Source organism: Phyllopteryx taeniolatus, chromosome 1 (assembly GCF_024500385.1).
Source record: "Phyllopteryx taeniolatus isolate TA_2022b chromosome 1, UOR_Ptae_1.2, whole genome shotgun sequence".
Taxonomy (NCBI): Eukaryota; Metazoa; Chordata; class Actinopteri; order Syngnathiformes; family Syngnathidae; genus Phyllopteryx; species Phyllopteryx taeniolatus.
Window position 1 is genome coordinate 41,786,443 of NC_084502.1, and position 19,698 is coordinate 41,806,140.

The 19,698-nt window shown below is 43.1% G+C and overlaps 2 protein-coding genes across 7 annotated transcripts; one reads left to right on the forward strand and one right to left on the reverse strand.

Moving 5' to 3' along the window:
- Positions 1-363: 363 nt before the first annotated feature.
- Positions 364-13,709, reverse strand: LOC133488415 (serine/threonine-protein phosphatase 4 regulatory subunit 2-like). Of its 5 annotated transcripts, none has more exons than XM_061796243.1 (9): positions 13,585-13,709; positions 11,992-12,073; positions 11,703-11,873; positions 11,072-11,165; positions 10,945-10,982; positions 10,779-10,835; positions 10,510-10,653; positions 1,962-2,233; positions 364-1,347 (listed from the first exon to the last, which is right to left on the reverse strand). In XM_061796243.1, exons 3-9 carry the CDS (start codon positions 11,840-11,842, stop codon positions 1,073-1,075), a joined length of 1,020 nt encoding a protein of 339 aa, XP_061652227.1. In that variant the 5' UTR covers positions 11,843-11,873; positions 11,992-12,073; positions 13,585-13,709; the 3' UTR covers positions 364-1,072. The 5 variants fall into 5 exon arrangements, with proteins under 5 accessions (XP_061652227.1, XP_061652217.1, XP_061652209.1 ...); XM_061796233.1 differs by having other exon boundaries at positions 11,703-11,906; XM_061796225.1 differs by lacking the exon at positions 13,585-13,709 and adding an exon at positions 12,561-12,700.
- On the forward strand, positions 12,884-19,474 carry LOC133488442 (eukaryotic translation initiation factor 4E type 3-like). Of its 2 annotated transcripts, none has more exons than XM_061796279.1 (7): positions 12,884-13,228; positions 15,458-15,530; positions 15,878-15,972; positions 16,082-16,142; positions 16,230-16,296; positions 16,382-16,537; positions 16,628-19,474. In XM_061796279.1, exons 1-7 carry the CDS (start codon positions 13,053-13,055, stop codon positions 16,672-16,674), a joined length of 675 nt encoding a protein of 224 aa, XP_061652263.1. In that variant the 5' UTR covers positions 12,884-13,052; the 3' UTR covers positions 16,675-19,474. The 2 variants fall into 2 exon arrangements, with proteins under 2 accessions (XP_061652263.1, XP_061652273.1); XM_061796289.1 differs by having other exon boundaries at positions 15,458-15,486.
- Positions 19,475-19,698: the final 224 nt, after the last annotated feature.

The following is a 19,698-nucleotide window of genomic DNA, read 5'->3' on the forward strand; positions in this document are numbered from 1 at the left end:
TATATATATAACTATATATATAACTATAGATATATATATATACATACACACACACACACACATACATTTTTTACATTCTTTGATGTGAAACTAGTTATTAGTTATTCTTACCAATGAACTGCTGATTCAGACTACAATTATCTTGTGAATCAAACTTTAATCCAGACTAAAATCCTTGGCCAGCGGTTCTGATGTTCAACATTGTCCATTATACACAAATGTTATGTTATCACAAATATTTACTGACTTGTTTACCTTTCTTACCCAAAAGCTAATAGTGCTGCATACATGGTGTAAAACCAAACTTACTGCACTATTTCAGGACAGGATAATTGTTTTCCATGAATACAATGAAAAAAAGCATTCATTTTCCTGTTTTTTTATTTATTATTATTATTTTTTTACTTTGTGACATGAACACATAAATGACAAGTGTCTAAAACTGATTTACAGGCCTGTACGGTGATATAAAAATCTGAGTTATCAAAAACGAGGTATGGGTACAACTATGGTATTAGAGGGGAAAAATTGTATCGGACTCAACACAATGTTTTGCTAAAATGACTACTGAACTTAATTTAATTGTCAATATCCTTCAAGGAACTAGTGCCAATAAGTGCAATGTTAATTAAAAAAAATGTTGATAGAAAAGTTCATTAAATGGGAGCTAGATGTACTTTTTCATCTGGGAGGGAGACATTCTTCACGTAAAAACTATGCTTAAGATAAAACAACTCAAGCTACCAAAGTATCTTTTGGGAATCCATGTCAATGATGTTAATGAGCACAGCAGCACATTGCGGGGTACATGATAAAGGTCTGATATTAACATGGTGGGCCAGGGAGTAGAAAAAAATAGTCAACAGAGAAAAAGCTCTGTGATCTTTTTCCTACTCCAATTTGAAGACTTGTTGATATTTGACCAACTAGCTCAAATTGAAAAGAGCAAAATGTTCCTTATGTGAGGAACCTCCAGGTCCACACCACTCCTGATCCCGCTGTCTACAGTTCCACAGTGTACTCTTGGTGTGGTTTCATATAGGTTCAAGAGTCAATTGTATCAAGAGGCTCTTTAGTCACTTTCCCCAGCCTTGATTTCAGTCTTTGTGCGGTTTGAATTTTCTGCATCGCCCCCTGTTGACAATTTGGGTGAATTCCCAGAAGAGGAGCGCGCCAGGTTGATGCTTGGCAGGCAGTCTCCATCACTGCTGCTGTCCCCAGTGTTGTGCTCAGAGAGTGTATTCTCTTTCAGTGGTAGCTCTGATTGATGAACGGTGATGTTGCAGTGGGCCTTCTCCTTCTCAGCTGTCCCCTTTTCACATGGTTCTGTCTGTGGGCTACAGGGCCCTGAGGAGAAACACAAGGTGAAAATTATGCAGGAAAATGATTCGATTGTAATATGACTTTCCACTTCGTTCTGCTGGGGTAAATTACAGTGGAATCCCCTAAACTGAACACCCGTGAAGTCAGCCAATTTAGGATTTAGCAAACATGTCTTTGAAAACAATTTGTGCAAAAATGCGGACGCCGAAAGATTGTGGTGGTTTAGAAAGAAGCATGTTTAATGTCAATTTCTTTAACACTACGCACAGTATGAGTGTCATCTCAATTGCATGAATAATTTTTTTTTTACCAATACATCTTTCCAGTAATATTTATAATGCCACTAGGTGACTGTATCGCTCCTATCTATTCACACACAAACTTTCAGATGTTATAAAACTGGATCTTGACTATTGAAACAACCTTCAACAACAAAATTTTAAGTTTAACTTTTTATTTTTATTTTTTTATTTTTTATTTTTTTTAAAAAGGAGAGAACAGTCCAGAATGTTGGGGGGAGAAAAAAGCATTATTCATTCGTTTAGCGAGCCTCCCACTGATTGTGTTCGACTGTAGAGGGTCCACTCAAATTTAAACCTCTGAATTGATTCAAGAGTTGGCAGAGCGTGTACACATACCTGGATCATCGAGAATGGATTGTGTGTGACAAGATGTTTCATTTTTGTACTCGTGATAGCAAGAGTCTTCCAGAGATTCACGCTTCGCTGCTAAGCTCTGTGTGCCTTTACAAGAGAATTCCTTGTTTTCACTTGCTGTGTCGTCCTCCTCCTGCTTTTTATTGACCTTTAGCCTCTTGCTATTGTGCTTCTCAGCAGCAGAATTCTCCTCATCAGTGTGTTTATTCTTCCGGCTCTGAGTGATTTCACTTCCCGAGAGTGAAGGGTCGGTGCTGTAAAAATAGAAATGTGTTTTATTTCAAAAACAAATTTTGTCTACACTTCTGGTGGAAAAAATATTGATCATTGTGATATGTCGTTTCTGATAGGTACCGTACTGATCCAACTGCATCAAATATCTATATTGTCACTGTCTGATGTCATACTTGATGACCATTTTGCGTTTTTAATATGTTGTGAATCTCTGTTGTGCCCTTGTATATTGCTAACATTACATGTCAAAACAACATACAATGATGACTGTGAAAAGATCATTTACATTTCATCTGGTGCCAAATCCAATTACAGTTGGTGGAATTCTGTGGTCCCTTTGGTGTCCGTTAAGGACTTCCGACAAACAACATTACAATGCACTTCAAACCCAGCAAATTCCTCAGACAAAAACTTGTTCTCCACAGGGACAAAAATCCCGAGATGCAAATGGTTATCCAGGGCAGTGTAGTAGTGGAGTGCAGCGACTGCTACATTTGAGAGACTGAGCATCCTCTAAACGCAGGGTACGACATAGGCGGACAGCCTTTTAAGTAGGGTTTACACGATCAGGATTTTTAGGGCCGATCACCGATCAGGGAGTTTAAAAAAACGAGAACTGATCCGGTCACAAGATGGAGCAATGTCCATCCATCCAAATCCGTTATCTACCGCTTATCCGAGGTCGGGTCGTGGGGGCAGTAGCTTTAGCAGGGACGCCCAAACTTCCATCTCCTCAGCCACTTCATCGAGCTCTTCCAGGGGGATGCCGAGGCGTTCCCAGGCCAGCCGAAGGACATAGTCTCTTCAGCGTGTCCTGGGTCGTCCCCGGGGTCTCCTCCCGGTGGGACGTGCCCGGCATACCTCACCAGGGAAGCGTCCGGGTGGCATCCGAATCAGATGCCCCAGCCACCTCATCTGGCTCCTCTCTACTCTGAGATCCTCCTGGATGACCAAGCTTCTCACCCTCTCTCTAAGGGAGAGCCCGGACACCCTGCGGAGGGAACTCATTTCGGCCGCTTATATCCGGGATCTTGTTCTTTCGGTCACGACCCACAGCTCATGACCATAGGTGAGGGTAGTAACGTAGATCGACCAGTAACTCGAGAGCTTCGCGTTTCGGCATAGCTTCTTCTTTACCACAACGGATCGATACAAAGTCCGCATCACTGCAGAGGCTGCACCAATCCGCCTGTCAATCTCCAGTTCCATTCTTCCCTCACTCGTGAACAAGACCCCAAGATACTTGAACTCCTCCACTTGGGGCAGGATCTCATCTCCGACCTGGAGATGGCACGCTACCCTTTTCCGACTGAGGACCATGGTCTCAGATTTGGAGGTGCTGATTCTCATCCCAGCCGCTGCGAACTGCTCCAGTGAGAGTTGGAGGTCACGGCTTGATGAAGCCAACAGAACCACATCATCTGCAAAAAGCAGAGATGCAATATATAGGCCACCATACCGGTGGCCTATATATTGCCCGTATCAGGGGGTTCGGTACTCCATACTCCCGAAGCACCCTCCACAGGACACCCCGAGGGACACGGTCGAACGCCTTCTCCAAGTCCAGAAAACACATGTAGAGTGGTTGGGCAAACTCCCATGCACCCTCGAGGACCCTGCCGAGGGTGTAGAACTGGTCCACTGTTCCACGGCCAGGACGAAAACCACACTGCAACTCCTGAATCTGGGATTCGATTTCCCGATGGACCCTACTCTCCAGCACCCCTGAAAAGACCTTATCGGGGAAGCTGAGGAGTGTGATCCCACTGTAGCTGGAACACACCCTCCGGTCCCCCTTCTTAAAAACGGGGACCACCACCCCAGTCTGCCAATCCAGAGGCACTATCCCCGATGTCCACGCAATGTTGCACAGGCTTGTCAACCAGGACAGCCCCACAACATCCAGAGCCTTTAGGAACTCTAGGCGAATCTCATCCACCCCAGGGGCCTTGCCACCGAGGAGTTTAACCACTTCGGTGACCTCAACCCCAGAGATAGGAGAGCCTGCCTCAGAGAACCCAGACTATGCTCCCTCATGGGAAGGCGTGTCAATGGAATTGAGGAGGTCTTTGAAGTATTCTCCCCACCGGCTCACAACGTCCCGCGTCGAGGTCAGCAGTGCCCCATCCCCACTATACACAGTTTTGATGGTGCACTGCTTCCCCCTCCTGAGACGCCAGATGGTGGACTAGAATTTCCTCGAAGCCGTCCAGAAGTCTTTCTCCATGGCCTCACCAAACTCCTCCCATGCCCGAGTTTTTGCTTCAGCGACCACCAAAGCTGCATTCCGCTTGGCCAGCCAGCATCCATCAGCTGCCTCAGGAGTCCCACAGGCCAAAAAGGCCCGATAGGACTCCTTCTTCAGCTTGACGGCATACCTCACCGTTGGTGTCCACGAAAGGCACCGACCACATTACGGCCACAGCTCCGGTAGGCCGTCTCAGCAATGGAGGCGTGGAACATGGTCCACTCGGACTCGATGTCCCTCGCCTACCCCAGAACATGAGCAAAGTTCTGTCGGAAGTGGGAGTTGAAACTCCTTCTGACAGGGGATTCTGCCAGACGTTCCCAGCAGACCCTCACAATACGTTTGGGCCTGCCACGTCGCACCGGCATCTTCCCCCACCATCAGAGCCAACTCACCACCAGGTGGTGATCAGTTGACAGCTCCGCCCCTCTCTTCACCAGAGTATCCAAGACATGCGGGCGCAAGTCCAATGGCATGACCACAAAGTCTATCATCGAACGGCGACCTAGGGTGTCCTGGTGTCAAGTGCATGTGTGGACACCCTTGTGCTTGAACATGGTGTTCGTTATGGACAATCCGTCAAGAGCACAGAAGTCCAATAACAGAACACCGTGCCCACGGTGAGAGGCACCGAGCAGGTGTGGGTATACTTATTGCCCCCCTGCTCGGCGCCTGTACATTGGGGTTCACCCCGTTGGACGAGAGGGTAGCCCCCCTAAGCCTTCGGGTGGGGGGACGGGTCCTGACTGTTGTTTGTGCCTATGCAACAAACAGCAGTTCAGAGTATCCACCTTTTTTGGAGTCCTTGGCGGGGGTGCTGGAGAGCGCTCCCGCTGGGGACTCCATCGTTCTGCTGGGGGACTTCAACGCTCATGTGGGCAATGACAGTGAGACATGGAAGGGCGTGATTGGGAGGAACGGCCCCCCCCCCCGATCAGAACCCGAGCGGTGTTCTGTTGTTGGACTTCTGTGCTCATCACGGCATGTCCATAACGAACATGTTCAAGCATAAGGGTGTCCACACGTGCACATGGCACCAGGACACCCTAGGTCGCAGTTCGATGATTGACTTTGTGGTCGTATCATCGGACTTGCGCCCGCATGTCTTGGACACTCGGGTGAAGAGAGGGGCGAGCTGTCAACTGATCACCACCTGGTGGTGAGTTGGCTCCGATGGTGGGGGAAGATGCCGGTCCGACGTGGCAGGCCCAAACGTATTGTGATGGTCTGCTGGGAACGTCTGGCGGAATCCCCTGTCAGAAGGAGTTTCAACTCCCACCTGACAGAACTTTGGTCATGTTCCGGGGGAGGCGGGGGACCGGAGCTGTGGCGGTTAGGTGGTTGGTGCCTGTCTTGGCGGCAATCCCCGAACCAGTTGGTGGACACCAACAGTGAGGGATGCAGTCAAGCTGAAGAAGGAGTCCTATCGGGCCTTTTTGGCCTGTGGGACTCCTGAGGCAGCTGATGGGTACTGGCTGGCCAAGCAGAATGCAGCTTTGGTGGTCGCTGAAGCAAAAACTCGGGCATGGGAGGAGTTCGGTGAGGCCGTGGAGAAAGACTTCCAGACGCCTTTGAGGAAATTCTGGTCCACCATCCGGCGTCTCAGGAGGGGAAGCAGTGCACCATCAACACTGTGTATAGTGGGGATGGGGCGCTGCTGACCTCGACTAGGGATGTTGTGAGCCGGTGGGGAGAATACGAAGACCTCCTCAATTCCACCGACACGCCTTCCCATGAGGGAGCAGAGCCTGGGTTCTCAGAGTCGGGCTCTCCTATCTCTGGGGTTGAGGTCACTGAGGTGGTTAAAAAGCTTTTCGGTGGCAAGGCCCCACGGGTGGATGAGGTTCCTCAAGGCTCTGGATGTTGTAGGGCTGTCCTGGTTGACACGCCTCTGCAACATTGCGTGGACATCGGGGACAGTGCCTCTGGATTGGCAGACTGGGGTGGTGGTCCCCCTTTTTAAGAAGGGGGACCGGAGGGTGTGTTCCAACTATAGGGGGATCACACTCCTCAGCCTCCCTGGTAAGGTCTATTCAGGGGTGCTGGAGAGGAGGGTCCGTCGGGAAGTTGAATCTCAGATTCAGGAGGAGCAGTGTGGTTTTCATCCTGGCCATGGAACAGTGGACCAGCTCTACACTCTTAGCAGGGTCCTCGAGGGTGCATGGGAGTTCACCCAATCAGTCTACATGTGTTTTGTGGACTTGGAGAAGGCGTTCGACCGTGTCCCTCGGGGTGTCCTGTGGGGGGGTGCTTCGGGAGTATGGGGTACCGAAACCCCTGATACGGGCTATTCGGTCCCTGTATGACCGGAGTCAGAGTTTGCTCTGCATATCCGGCAGTAAGTCGGACTCGTTTCCGGTGAGGGTTGGACTCCCCTTTGTCACCGATTCTGTTCATACTTTTATGGACAGAATTTCTAGGTGCAGCAGAGGCGTAGAGGGGGTCCGGTTTGGTGGCCTCAGTATTCCATCTCTGCTTTTTGCAGATGATGTAGTTCTATTGGCTTCATCAAGCCATGACCTCCAACTCTCACTGGAGCAGTTTGCAGCTGAGTGTGAAGCGGCTGGGATGAGAATCAGCACCTCCAAATCTGAGACCATGCTCCTCAGTCGGAAAAGGGTGGCGTGCCCTCTCCAGGTCGGGGATGAGATCCTGCCCCAAGTGGAGGAGTTCAAGTATCTTGGGGTCTGGTTCACGAGTGAGGGAAGAATGGAACGGGAAATCGACAGGCTGATCGGTGCAGCGTATGCAGTGATGCGTACATTGTATCACATTGTAAGAAGGAGCTAAGCCGGAAGGGGAAGCTCTCGATTTACTGGTCGATCTACGTTCCTACCCTCACCTATGGTCACGAGCTGTGGGTTGTGACCGAAAGAACAAGATCCCGGATACAAGCGGCCGAAATGAGTTTCCTGCGCAGGGTGTCCGGGCTCTCCCTTAGAGATAGGGTGAGAAGCTCGGTCATCCGGGAGGATCTCGGAGTAGAGCCGCTGCTCCTCCACATTGAGAGGAGCCACATGAGTTGGCTGGGGCATCTGATTCGGACGCCTCCCTGGTGAGGTGTTCCGGGCACGTCCCACCGGGAGGAGACCCCGGGGACGACCCAGGACACGCTGGAGAGACTACATCCTTTGACTGGCCTGGGAACACCTCGGGATCCCCCCAGAAGAGCTGGATGAAGTGGCTGGGGAGAGGGAAGTCTGGGCGTCCCTGCTAAAGCTACTGCCCCCGCGACCCGACCTCGGATAAGCGGTAGAAAATGGATGGATGGATGCAAGTCGTCTTTACTTTGTCTCTGCTTTCCAAGATAAAATATTCCCATACTGCAGACATTATGCCTTTGACACGATGCTAGCTTCATGTTACACTTCCCTCTAGTTAGAGCAGGCCCGCCACAACTTCCAGGGCCCGGTTGTTCAAAACTCGGTCATTTTTTAACCACTGGTTAAGTCAGTGGTTCTCAATTGTTTTCTGTTACGACCCCCCCAGGAAGAAGAAAAAAATTTGCGACCCTCCCACCCGCAGCCCTCACGAGTACACCTCTAGATAATATTGTATATAAAGAATAATATAATCTAATCCTTATAAACATTGAAGAAAGTACAAAAGAAAGATATAGATCAATTTACAATAAAGAATAAATGTATTAATGTTGTTTTTAGTTTGTAACAGAAAATAAAGTGCATGAATTTCACTGAAACAGAAAAGAGCAAGAGCAACGAGAGCACCACTGCCATCTACTGCAGTGTATGTGCAATTACACTTTATTCTTGTACAGCAAATCATGTTCTTTAGGGTCTCACACGCCCCACATGGCATCGCAACGCGACCCCCCAGGGGGTCCCGCCCCACTATTTGAGAATCACTGGGTTTAGTAGACTTAACCAACCGTTAACTTTAACGGCACCGTTATCCAAAACTCTGTTAACTTTAACCGGCTGTTAACGTGATGTTCAAGATAACACAACTCAGGGCCGCCGCTAACCCTTTAATAGTGTGGTTAACTCTCGAGAATGCGTTCGCGGCTAACGATTCGCTTCAAAGTTGGTGTGCATCATCTCAAGACATGAGACATTAAAAGTTGGGAAAATAACATACATTTCATAGATTTATTCAATGCAGCCCTATGGGGGCACAAGTCAGTGCAAACTGTAGGCCAGTCCCAAGCACGGATAAATGCAGAGGGTTGCGTCAGGAAGGGCATCCGGCTTAAAACTTTGCCAAACAAATATGAGCGTTCATCCAAAGAATTCCATAGATTTATTCAATAAATAATTTTCGGGGATCTGTGCTCTATTTGGACATTAGAATGATCTTACATAATGAAGTCAAAAACAAATATTGGAAATAGGTAAACATTGCGTCTGTATGAAGCACCCGTAAAATGTCTATGTCTTTCCTTGTCCACGGTAACTTGAATAACAGTCTAAAATTTGATTCAATTAGATATAATAATGTAGATTAAAATAGCTATAACAAGCCAAAAGAATTAGCTCATGGATTTATTAAGAATTGTTGATTATTTCCCACAAAGAAGTCAGTTTTTCAGGAAGAGATATTGACAGAATCCTATTACATCCATGTGAAGCACCTGCAAAAGTTTTTACTGATTTTCTCTGTTCACTGGATAATTGAATACCATTTAAAGTTCGTTCAAAGAGACATGGAAATGATGATGCATTTTACATAAATATATGTATGTATATGTAAAGGTCATTAGTGATTATTATATTTCAAAATAATTTAAATAAATAAAACAAAGTACAATGAACCTCAACTGGCATTCAGCATAATAATGATAAAACAGGAGTTATTTTTTTTTTCTTTTCAAACCATCTAAATTAAACATGGGGTATGATAATTATTGCTTGATATGTAGCATAAAATCAATGAATCAGCTATAAAATCTCTGTATTCAATCTTAAGTACAAAACAGAGAGCTGTACGCATTTGGAACATTAATATTAATAATAAATAATAAATTCAGTGAATTTCATTTCAATATGATAGCTATTATCATATTGTTCCTGTCGACCAGGGGTGTCAAACTCATTTTTGTCACGGCCACATCGCAGCTATGACTTCCCTCGGAGGGCCGCTACGGCTGTGAACCCATATAAATGAAAGAGTATGACATATATTCTAAGTGCATAAAATATACACAACACATTGATGAATAACCAGCTTTGAAATCAAAAGCCTATAAAAACATGTTTTTCAACTATTACATTTCTTTTCAAAGAGGGATTGGTAACAAAAAAAGGCTTGCAAATATCTAAATGGTATTACACCAGAACACAATGAGCAATTTTGATTTGCTTTCGCGGGCCACATAAAATTATGTGGCGGGCCGGATCTGGCCCCCGGGCCACCAGTTTGACACCTGTGCTGTAGACTGTTACAGTGGACAAAACAATAATAGGTTTATGGTTGTTTAATCTTACAGGAAAGTTCACCAACATTTGTGCGAAATGGCCTGAGTCGGCTCACGACAGTTTTTTCGCTCAACCGGAAGTCCAACAAAATGAGGAATTGTGGGATATATTGGCGCTGACCAGTGACGTCAACCACACGGTTAACTTTGACGGTGCCGTTAACTAATGACGTGACTAACTATGTTTTGAACAACGCATATTTAACGGTCGGTTAGCTAACGGCGGGCTAAGAATTTAACCTGTGGTTAGGGATTAACCAGCGGTTAAAATAACCGGGCCCAGAATGTTCCGTCTGTCGTGTTTACTCATGCTACGTTTCCGTCTGTGTTGCATGTAATGTTGTGGTGTATAAAACTTATTTCTGTTCCAATTGGCAATATTTGTGTTCCTCAGGATTATTTTGTTGCTTTGCATTCTTAAAAAACTATAAAATTAAAAGATGCAATTTGTTACACCCGATATCGATCAGCTGAAAATCATAAGATTGGCCCCGATTTTCAATCATAAGATTGGCCCCGATTTTCAATCAGGTGAACAGATTAGGACAACATTCGCCTCTTAAGAAATATTGCAGAGGTGGTCTAATAATTTTGTTAAGCGCTGTTCACACTACCTGAAGCAGCGCTCCTCCTCTGCAGTGGACTCTGGCACCTTGCTGACTGCACACTCAGGGAGGCCATTGGTGGAGAGCGATGGCGACAATGAGAGCTTTGGCCTGTTGAGCTGTTTTGGCAAGCCTGGTCCGTTGACATTTCGACTGCAAAAGAATAACATGCCCATTTTTTTGCACATGTGAGGGCCAAAAAGATTCATCCTCAAAGTAACCAACTATGCCGCTTGAGAACATTTTCAAGCTGTAGGACCTTTAATCGTGGATCCTACCTGTCTGAGTTTACAGAAGAGGTGCGAGGAAACATCACTCCGTTCATTCTGTTTGAACTGGATGTCCCATTTTTCAGTTAAAAAAAAAACAAAACAGAAATGCACAAAACTGACAGTTAAGGGGCAAATACTCAGCACAAAAGTGAAACGTGACGTTTGTACTTACTCTGATGTGGGGTACACACAGCTGACCACCATTACATTCTGTAAGGCATATAAAGAAGGAATATGAATATTTAATAAATCTCTAACATCACTCATTATTAATACTGAAATAGTAATAAACTGCCAACCTTTTCTATACCCCTGAGAAACTTATCTGTTCCTGTATAGTTACGTTTAGGGTCAGTGAGCAGCTCACACAGACGCTGAATGGTGAATGGGATTCTGGGAAAGTTACCAACAGATATGTTTAGAAGGAGTCACGGGCAAACCGCAAGCATCAACATAGAACTTGAAACATTGCCCAGCTGGCAAATACAGACCAGCCTAAACACACAAGACTTGTCTCAGCCTAGCATAAGCTTTAATGATCTTATTAAAACTCATTCAAGTCTGGATAAGGCTGCGGAATGAGTGGTAGGTGTTTCTTTTCTTGTCAGTTTAATTTCTTCCAGCTGTATTATATTATATATATTATATACATTATAAAACTATATCCCTAAGCCACAGCTAGGACATTTATACAAATGTAGGAGTGTGCCATGCAGTATAGATCAAGTCAACACTGATATGTTGGAAAGCTAGTACATACGGTATATCATGACAATTATTATTTGACACCAACGAACAGTTTGAATTGTATTTTAAAATTGCACATGTATCACTTTTATAGTTTCAGTTCAACTATTAAGACGCAGGGTGAATTATTACAAATACAGCTAAACTGAAAGAATGCAAAAATGATCACTTTTTTTCACTCACCCATTGTAACTGTCAACTATTTTGAATATCCTCTGCTTCATCTCCTCGAAGGGAACGTGTTCTACATTGGGATTGTGCGCTCCTCTCTGCTCAGGGGTCGATGAGTGAAAATCATCTATGACATTCTCCAACTTAAACATGAAGTACGATTTGAATTGTGACCACGGGATCCTAGGAGAGATCAGATATTTGGTCACATCAAGTCTGCAAAAGAATGATCACAAACAATTGTAATACCACCGAGACAATGACAATACAATGTAGGTTATACAAATTTGTAAAAACTCACGTTGCTTCTCCCGTCTTGGCAACATGACACAGGAATTGCTCCAATACGGGACTTGTATCCCTTTTCACTTTCTTCTCAAAATCTGTCAATGACATTTTCAAGTTGTAATGTGATTCTGACCAAAATTGAAAGCTGAACGTTTTCGGAGACTGCTCAAGAAGACAAGCGACAAGGAACGAGTAATTTATCAATATTGGTTTTAGACAACTGATGATGTTTCAGTATGACTTTGTCAAGGGGGGGCAAACAAACAAAAAACAAGTAGGTACCGTACTGTACACGCCACACCATAAAATCAATTCCAAAAGAAAACAGCGGTTCAATTGAAAGTTTTTGTATAGTAGCACGTTTATTACAATAATCAGTTATGACCTAGCGTTGGAATATTTACTTGATATTGATTGAATGAAGGAAGAAGTTATGGAAATTGCACAGGGTAATAAACTTGCTAGGTTGCAAGCTAAGTTGCGATCACGTAGTTAGCAACCATCCGCACATTACAAGAAAAAGAAAATGTAAAAAACTCTCACGAATGCGGTATCATTGTTTTTAGTGAGTGTAAGGTTTGCCTTGAAACGCTTCCAATAACGCGTCTGTGTCCATTGCTGCCTCAGGTAAAGCAGGGCAATGCAGGACTTGCTAGTTAGGAATAGCAGGTAGCAACATAACAAAGCTGGTCCGGCTGAAGACTGCGCATGTCTACGTGTTCACGTCATACATTTACGGAAGACACGTTTCGGAAGGGTTATACTTCTTTCAAACTCAACTGCTTCAACGGTAAATACTACGTATGGTTTTCCCTGGACGTCAGACGTAGAAACGTCTGGTTTGCTTATTCACACAGCGAACGTCATTGTGTTTGTTGTAGTTGTTGTTGTGAGTGCGTAGTGAATCGGCCGAAGAGTCATCAGCTGATCACCAGGATGACTTTCAGCAGGCAAACGTAACACAGAAAGCTGCAGACGACGCCGTGTATTTTTTTGTTTTTTGTTTTGTTTTGTATTATATATATATATATATATATATTAACAAAGCCATTAGTTCTCCGGTGAAAAACAACAATGGCAGTCCCGGTGGCTGCCACGTTACTACACTTGAGTTCTCCATCAAGCCCGGTGGCTCTCCTGGAGCCCAGCATTCACATCCGAGGACTAGACCCAGATTTGGGAAGCTTCTTGAACGAGAGAGAAAATGACACTCTACCGTTACATTCAGCTTGGACCTTCTGGCTTGATAGGTAAGTCACTGATTTCCATTTGAAATAGCCTATGTCTGACCCCAAGAAAACAAAGAAATGTATGGACGCATGTAGAAGGGAATATTTAAAATGATATTAACTGTTATCCTGGGATTATTTAACTAAAGTTATTGTATTTAAATAACACAAAGTTTCTATGGTAGCTTTTCTGACCCATTTTCTCTTTGACCTACAACCCAACTCCAATGAAGTTGCGACGTGTTAAACAAATAAAAACAGAATACAATGATTTGCAAATCATGGTCAACCTATATTTAATTGAATACACTACAAAGACCACATATTTAATGTTTAAACTGATAAACTTTGTTTTTAGCAAATAATCATTAACTTACAATTTTATGGCTGCAACATGTTCCCAAAAAGCTGGGACAGGTGGCAAAAAAGACTGAGAAAGTTGAGGAATGCTCATCAAACACCTGTTTGGAACATCCCACAGGTGAACAGGCTAATTGGGAACAGGTGGGTGCCATGATTGGGTATAAAAGGAGCTTCCCTGAATTGCTCAGTCATTCACAAGCAAAGATGGGGCGAGGTTCACCTCTTTGTGAACAAGTGCGTGAGAAAATAGTCGAACAGTTTCAGGAAAATGTTCCTCAACGTACAATTGCAAGGAATTTAGGGATTTCATCATCTATGGTCCATAATATCATCAAAAGGTTCAGAGAATCTGGAGAAATCACTGCATGTAAGCGGCAAGGCCGAAAATCAACATTCAATGCCCGTGACCTTCGATCCGTCAGGCGGCACTGCATCAAAAACCGACATCAATGTGTAAAGGATATCACCACATGGGGTCAGGAACACTTCAGAAAACCAATATCAGTAAAGGCAGTTCGGCGCTACATCTGTAAGTGCAACTTGAAACTACTATGCAAAGCAAAAGCCATTCATCAACAAAACCCAGAAACGCGGCCGGCTTCTCTGGGCCCGAGCTCATCTAAGATTGACTGATGCAAAGTGGAAAAGTGTTCTGTGTTCCGACAAGTCCACATTTCAAATTGTTTTTGGAAATTGTGGACTTCGTGTCCTCCGGGCCAAAGTGGAAAAGAACCATCCGGACTGTTATGGACGCAAAGTTCAAAAGCAAGCATCTGTGATGGTATGGGGCTGTGTTAGTGCCAGTGGCATGGGTAACTTACACATCTGTGAAGGCACCATTAATGCTGAAAGGTACATACAGGTTTTGGAGAAACATATGCTGCCATCTGAGCAACGTTTTTTTCATTGACGCCCCTGCTTATTTCAGAAAGACAATGCCAAACCACATTCTGCACACGTTACAACAGTGTGGTTTTGTAGTAAAAGAGTGCAGGTACTAGATTGCCCTGCCTGCAGTCCAGACCGGTCTACCATTGAAAATGTATGGCGCATTATTAAGCGTAAAATACGACAACGGAGACCCCGGACTGTTGAACAGCTGAAGCTGTACATCAAGCAAGAATGGGAAAGAATTCCACCTACAAAGCTTCAACAATTTGTGTCCTCAGTTCCCAAACGTTTATTGAATGTTGTTCAAAGAAAAGGTGATGTAACACAGTGGTAAACATGACCCTGTCCCAGCTTTTTTGGAATGTGTTGCAGCCATAAAATTTTAAGTTAATGATTATTTGCTAAAAACAAAGTTTATCAGTTTGAACATTACATATCTTGTCTTTGTAGTGTATTCAATTAAACACAGGTTGAACATGATTTGCAAATAATTGTATTCTGTTTTTATTTGTTTAACACAACGTCCCAAACTTCATTGGAATTGGGTTTGTACATTAAGACACCTGCCTGTGAGGATCCTAGAATAATAAAAAAAAAATGCTCAAAACTAATTTCAAACAAGGTCAAATTCACTTCTCACGTTACATGTTATTATAGGAAGTTTTATTGCTACAAACCTGTTGACTCCTTACTGGGTCGCCTTTAAAAACATGTGGCTCATATTCCTCTTAGGCCCCACTTACATCCACGTCATTTCAGATCATCATTACACAAGCCTCATCCTCCACCTCATGTACATGTTAGATGGTGCTGTGTTCTAATGAGGTCAGAGTTGTTTACTTGCTGATTTGTCATGTGATTCCCACCTCCATGCTGTCTGTTTGATCGGCAGCACACGGGAACGTGACACACGCTGGGGAGAAATAGTATTCGGAACATGTCAAATGTTATTTTTTCCGAAGAGAAATCTATTTAAATAAGTATCCCCTTTGTCAGATCTCTACCAGGAGCTACAGCAGCTGAATGTGAGTCCAACCTGAAGAAAATCTACACCGTCGAAACAGTTCAGGCAAGATTTTCTAGTCTTGTTACAAAATGACTGCATCATACACACAGCACCGTAGCAAGACTTGAACTTTCTCATTGGAACTCGAGTTCAATTATTCTCTTGTCCTAAATTTAAGAAGTTTAGGTTTCGTAGGCTACTTAAAATAATTGCCATCATATTCATCGGACTCATTCATTTCTTTTACACAGTCTTGCAGAAGTCAAATTGGCTGTTGCGAATCCCTATCAATAGCATTGCTAGATAAAGGTCAATAAAATCCTCTGGCTGGGATTTCCATACAGTAAAATGCTGACACTGTCAGTACTTCCTTTATCGGGAAATGATAATAAAATATTTGTTTCCTCTAGAACTTTTGGAGAGTTTATAACAACATACCCAATGTCTCCATCTTGCCACTGAGGTCCAGCTATCACCTGATGAAAGGTGAAAGAAAACCACTGTGGTGAGTTAAATTGAAGATCAATATGTGGAGTGAATACTTGTGTGCATCTATTGACTAAATAGTATAAATCTATGTAATGTATAATGTCACTTTGCTTGTTTCCAAACAGGGAGGAAGAGAGTAATGCCAAAGGTGGTGTTTGGAGGTTGAAAGTACCAAAAGAGTGCACAGTGAGTAATTTAACTGAATAAATAACAGGTATTTCAGATTTTCACATTCATGTGATGAGCTAATAAAACTTGTCCTCATGTTCACAGTCTGCTGTGTGGAAGGAATTGCTACTAGCCACCATTGGGGAACAGTTCAGTGATTATTGTGCTACCGGTAAACTATCGTTTCATAACTCTCGTAAGGCATCTAATCTACAGTCAATATTCAACCAATTGCCCTTGACTCACTTAACTCACAGAGGATGAAGTGGTTGGTGTCAGCGTCAGTGTAAGAGACAGAGAGGATGTTGTTCAGGTGTGGAACAGAAACGCGTCCTGCGCTGAGGAGTCTAAAATTTTAGAGAGGATCCACGAGCTCCTTCCACAGACGCCATTTAAAGCAGTGTTTTACAAACGTGAGTCTTTCTTCACATTGTGTGTTTTTGTTATTCATACATTGTGAAGCTCATAAATGTAAGTAATGCTCATATTTGCTTTGCTTGCAGCTCATAAGGAGCATCATGCTTTTGAAGGAGGTCGATCACGATATTAGCACATTTTGCACTTCAAGCACATCTTGGCTCATCTGTGGGCACATTTTGAAGAAGCTGAGTTGAAGCTTATATTTTTAACCTCATCAACTCAAAATGTAGCCATTATATTATGGCATGGACATCCCCCATCCTTTTGGAACTAAGGTCATTCTTATACTGTATCTGAAATAGTTATGCTTGTTATTTGTATTACTGCTAATTAGTAATTTTATAATGCCCATTTTTGCAAAGATCTAACCAAAATATAGAAGGTTATATGCAGTGGTGTTCAGTTTCTGGAACACAAACAAAACTAGGTGTTTGACCGAGTACACCTTTGAAATCACACATCTTTTCACTCTTTTGTGAGTTACGGCCCAAATCAAGTTCCCAAAACCAAGGTTTCCCAACCTTTATGGCGTCGATGCACCCATTTTACATAACAAAAATCTCATTGCACACCACCAAACAAAATGAATGAATGAATGAATGATGATTTTGTCTCAATTTACTCAGAAATGAACTTACGCTTTGTGAAATCTGGTGCTGTTTATTTGAATACAAAGCTAATATACATGCAGGAAGCCATTACTTATTTTGTTGCATGGATGGCACCAGGTAGATATACAGATTTATTGTATCCATCAAATGAAAGGGCATTTATTTGTTCTGCCTTGCAGTATATAATGATGGCATTGCTCGATAAACAAATAATTATTTGTAGTAGAGAAAAATTATTCATCCATCCATCCATCCATTTTCTGTACAGCTTATCCTCACTAGGGTGGCGGGCGTGCTGGAGCCTATCCCAGCTATCTTGGGGCGAGAGGCGGGATACACCCTGAACTGGTTGCCAGCCAATCTCAGGGCACATATAAACAAACAACCATTCGGAGTCACATTCATACCTGCGGGCAATTTAGAGTCTTCAATCAATCTACCACCCATGTTTTGGGGATATGGGAGGAAACGGAGTACCCGGAGAAAACCCACACAGGCACTGGGAGAACATGCAAACTCCACGCAGGCGGGGTCAGGATTTGAACCCCGCTCCTCAGAACTGTGAGGCAGATGTGTTAACCGGTCGTCCACTCTACCACCTGAATAATAATTTTAGGACAAATTAAGTGAAATTTGACCATTTGCTCATTAACTTTGAATTTTATGGCTGTAACATGTTCCAAAAAAGCTGGGACAGGTGGCAAAAAAGACTGAGAAAGTTGAGGAATGCTCATCAAACACCTGTTTGGAACATCCCGCAGGTGAACAGGCTAATTGGGAACAGGTGGGCGCCATGATTGGGTATAAAAGGAGCTTTCCTGAATTTCTCAGTCATTCACAAGCAAAGATAGGGCAAGGTTCACCTCTTTGTGAGAAAATAGTCGAACGGTTTAAGGACAATGTTCCTCAATGTACAATTGCAAGGAATTTAGGGATTTCATCATCTACGGTCCATAATATCATCAAAAGGTTCAGAGAATCTGGAGAAATCACTGCATGTAAGCGGCAAGGCTGAAAACCAACATTGAATGCCCGTGACCTTTGATCCCTCAGGCGCCACTGCATCAAAAACTGACATCAATGTGGAAAGGATATCATCACATGGGCTCAGGAACTCTTAAGAAAACAAATGTCAGTAAATACAGTTCGGCGCTACATCCGTAAGTGCAACTTGAAACTCTACTACTGCAGTCGCCCACTACCACCTGAATAATAGTTTTAGGACAAATTAAGTGAAATTTCACTTTATTTGTCCTAGAATTATTATGATCATTTACTATGGCAGCCCCAATGAGCTCATGGTTCACTTAGGTTTGACAGCACCCTGGTTGGGAATCAATAGTACTCGATATACGTTCTACTTTACACTACTAATTTAGCAGGAAATCACACCTCTCTTCAAAAAGGTTAAAAGGTGGATTTTAAAAAAATGACAGTCACTTCAATGAAGACAAATAGTTGGTGAGAATTATATTCAAATTATGCAAGAGTCATGTCTACTGAAAAAAATATTTCATATAAAAATACATTTTGAAATAAAACAAAAAAAGTAAATTATTCTGGTTGTAAAGATGATTAGTCTCTTTCCTACACAAATACTTTGCTTTGTTAGCATGTTCCTTCAGGTATAATAAACAATAGACACAAAACTCTGACCAAAGTGCACTTCTGTTTTCATTTTCAGTTTTTTTAATTATTATTATTTATTTTTCACATTTAGATTAATAGCATTTGATCCACCTGAAATATATTGGGCTTTTTTATGATGACTGAACATATTAGTTGTTTAATTTCAGAATGTTTGAATATTAGTCATCAGACTAAGAACACCATCAATTCATTTCTGGACTGGTCGTAAATCAATCAGGGAAAACATCGACATGCACACGTGGAACAGCATTCTTTCATGTTTGCAATGACTATTTGGACTAATTTCTGCATAGAGGTGAAGTCAAATGTTTCCGAAAGCAAACTACCACCATCTCAATCAAATCTGTAGTTTAGCATTATCATTGTTGATGGGGTTTCCACTCAATGCAAGCAGATTTCTTTAAGGATCAAACCACTGACAGGCTTTGCTAGGCTTGGTCAGATTTATATTTCTCTTATGTTTACGTAATTTCATCAGAAGCACATCATACATGTTAATGGCAACTGCTTGCGCGGCCTTTCACTTTGACATCTCTGAACTTTGTAACTGTTGATCTTGGACGGTGCCTGGCAAACACGAGTGTTAGAATCTGCTATAGAATCTTCTATGCTCTGCATGTCTGTTTGTTTTATTTTGTTTGAAAATAAACCTGAAAACTTGTGAATGCACTTAGGTTCATTTGTGTGTGTTTCCCCCTCCCAACAGAATCTAACGGCTCAATTTTTTTTTTCTGCGAATACAGAACGTGGCGGCAAAATGGAAAATGTCGCCACCCTGTGGCTGTTTACAGTCATTCACTGGCTGAGTTTTCCAAGACAATTCTGTAGAAGGCACATTAAATATGCTTTGGATAAGTCATATTTATAATACACTGACTAGTCACAGTATTATG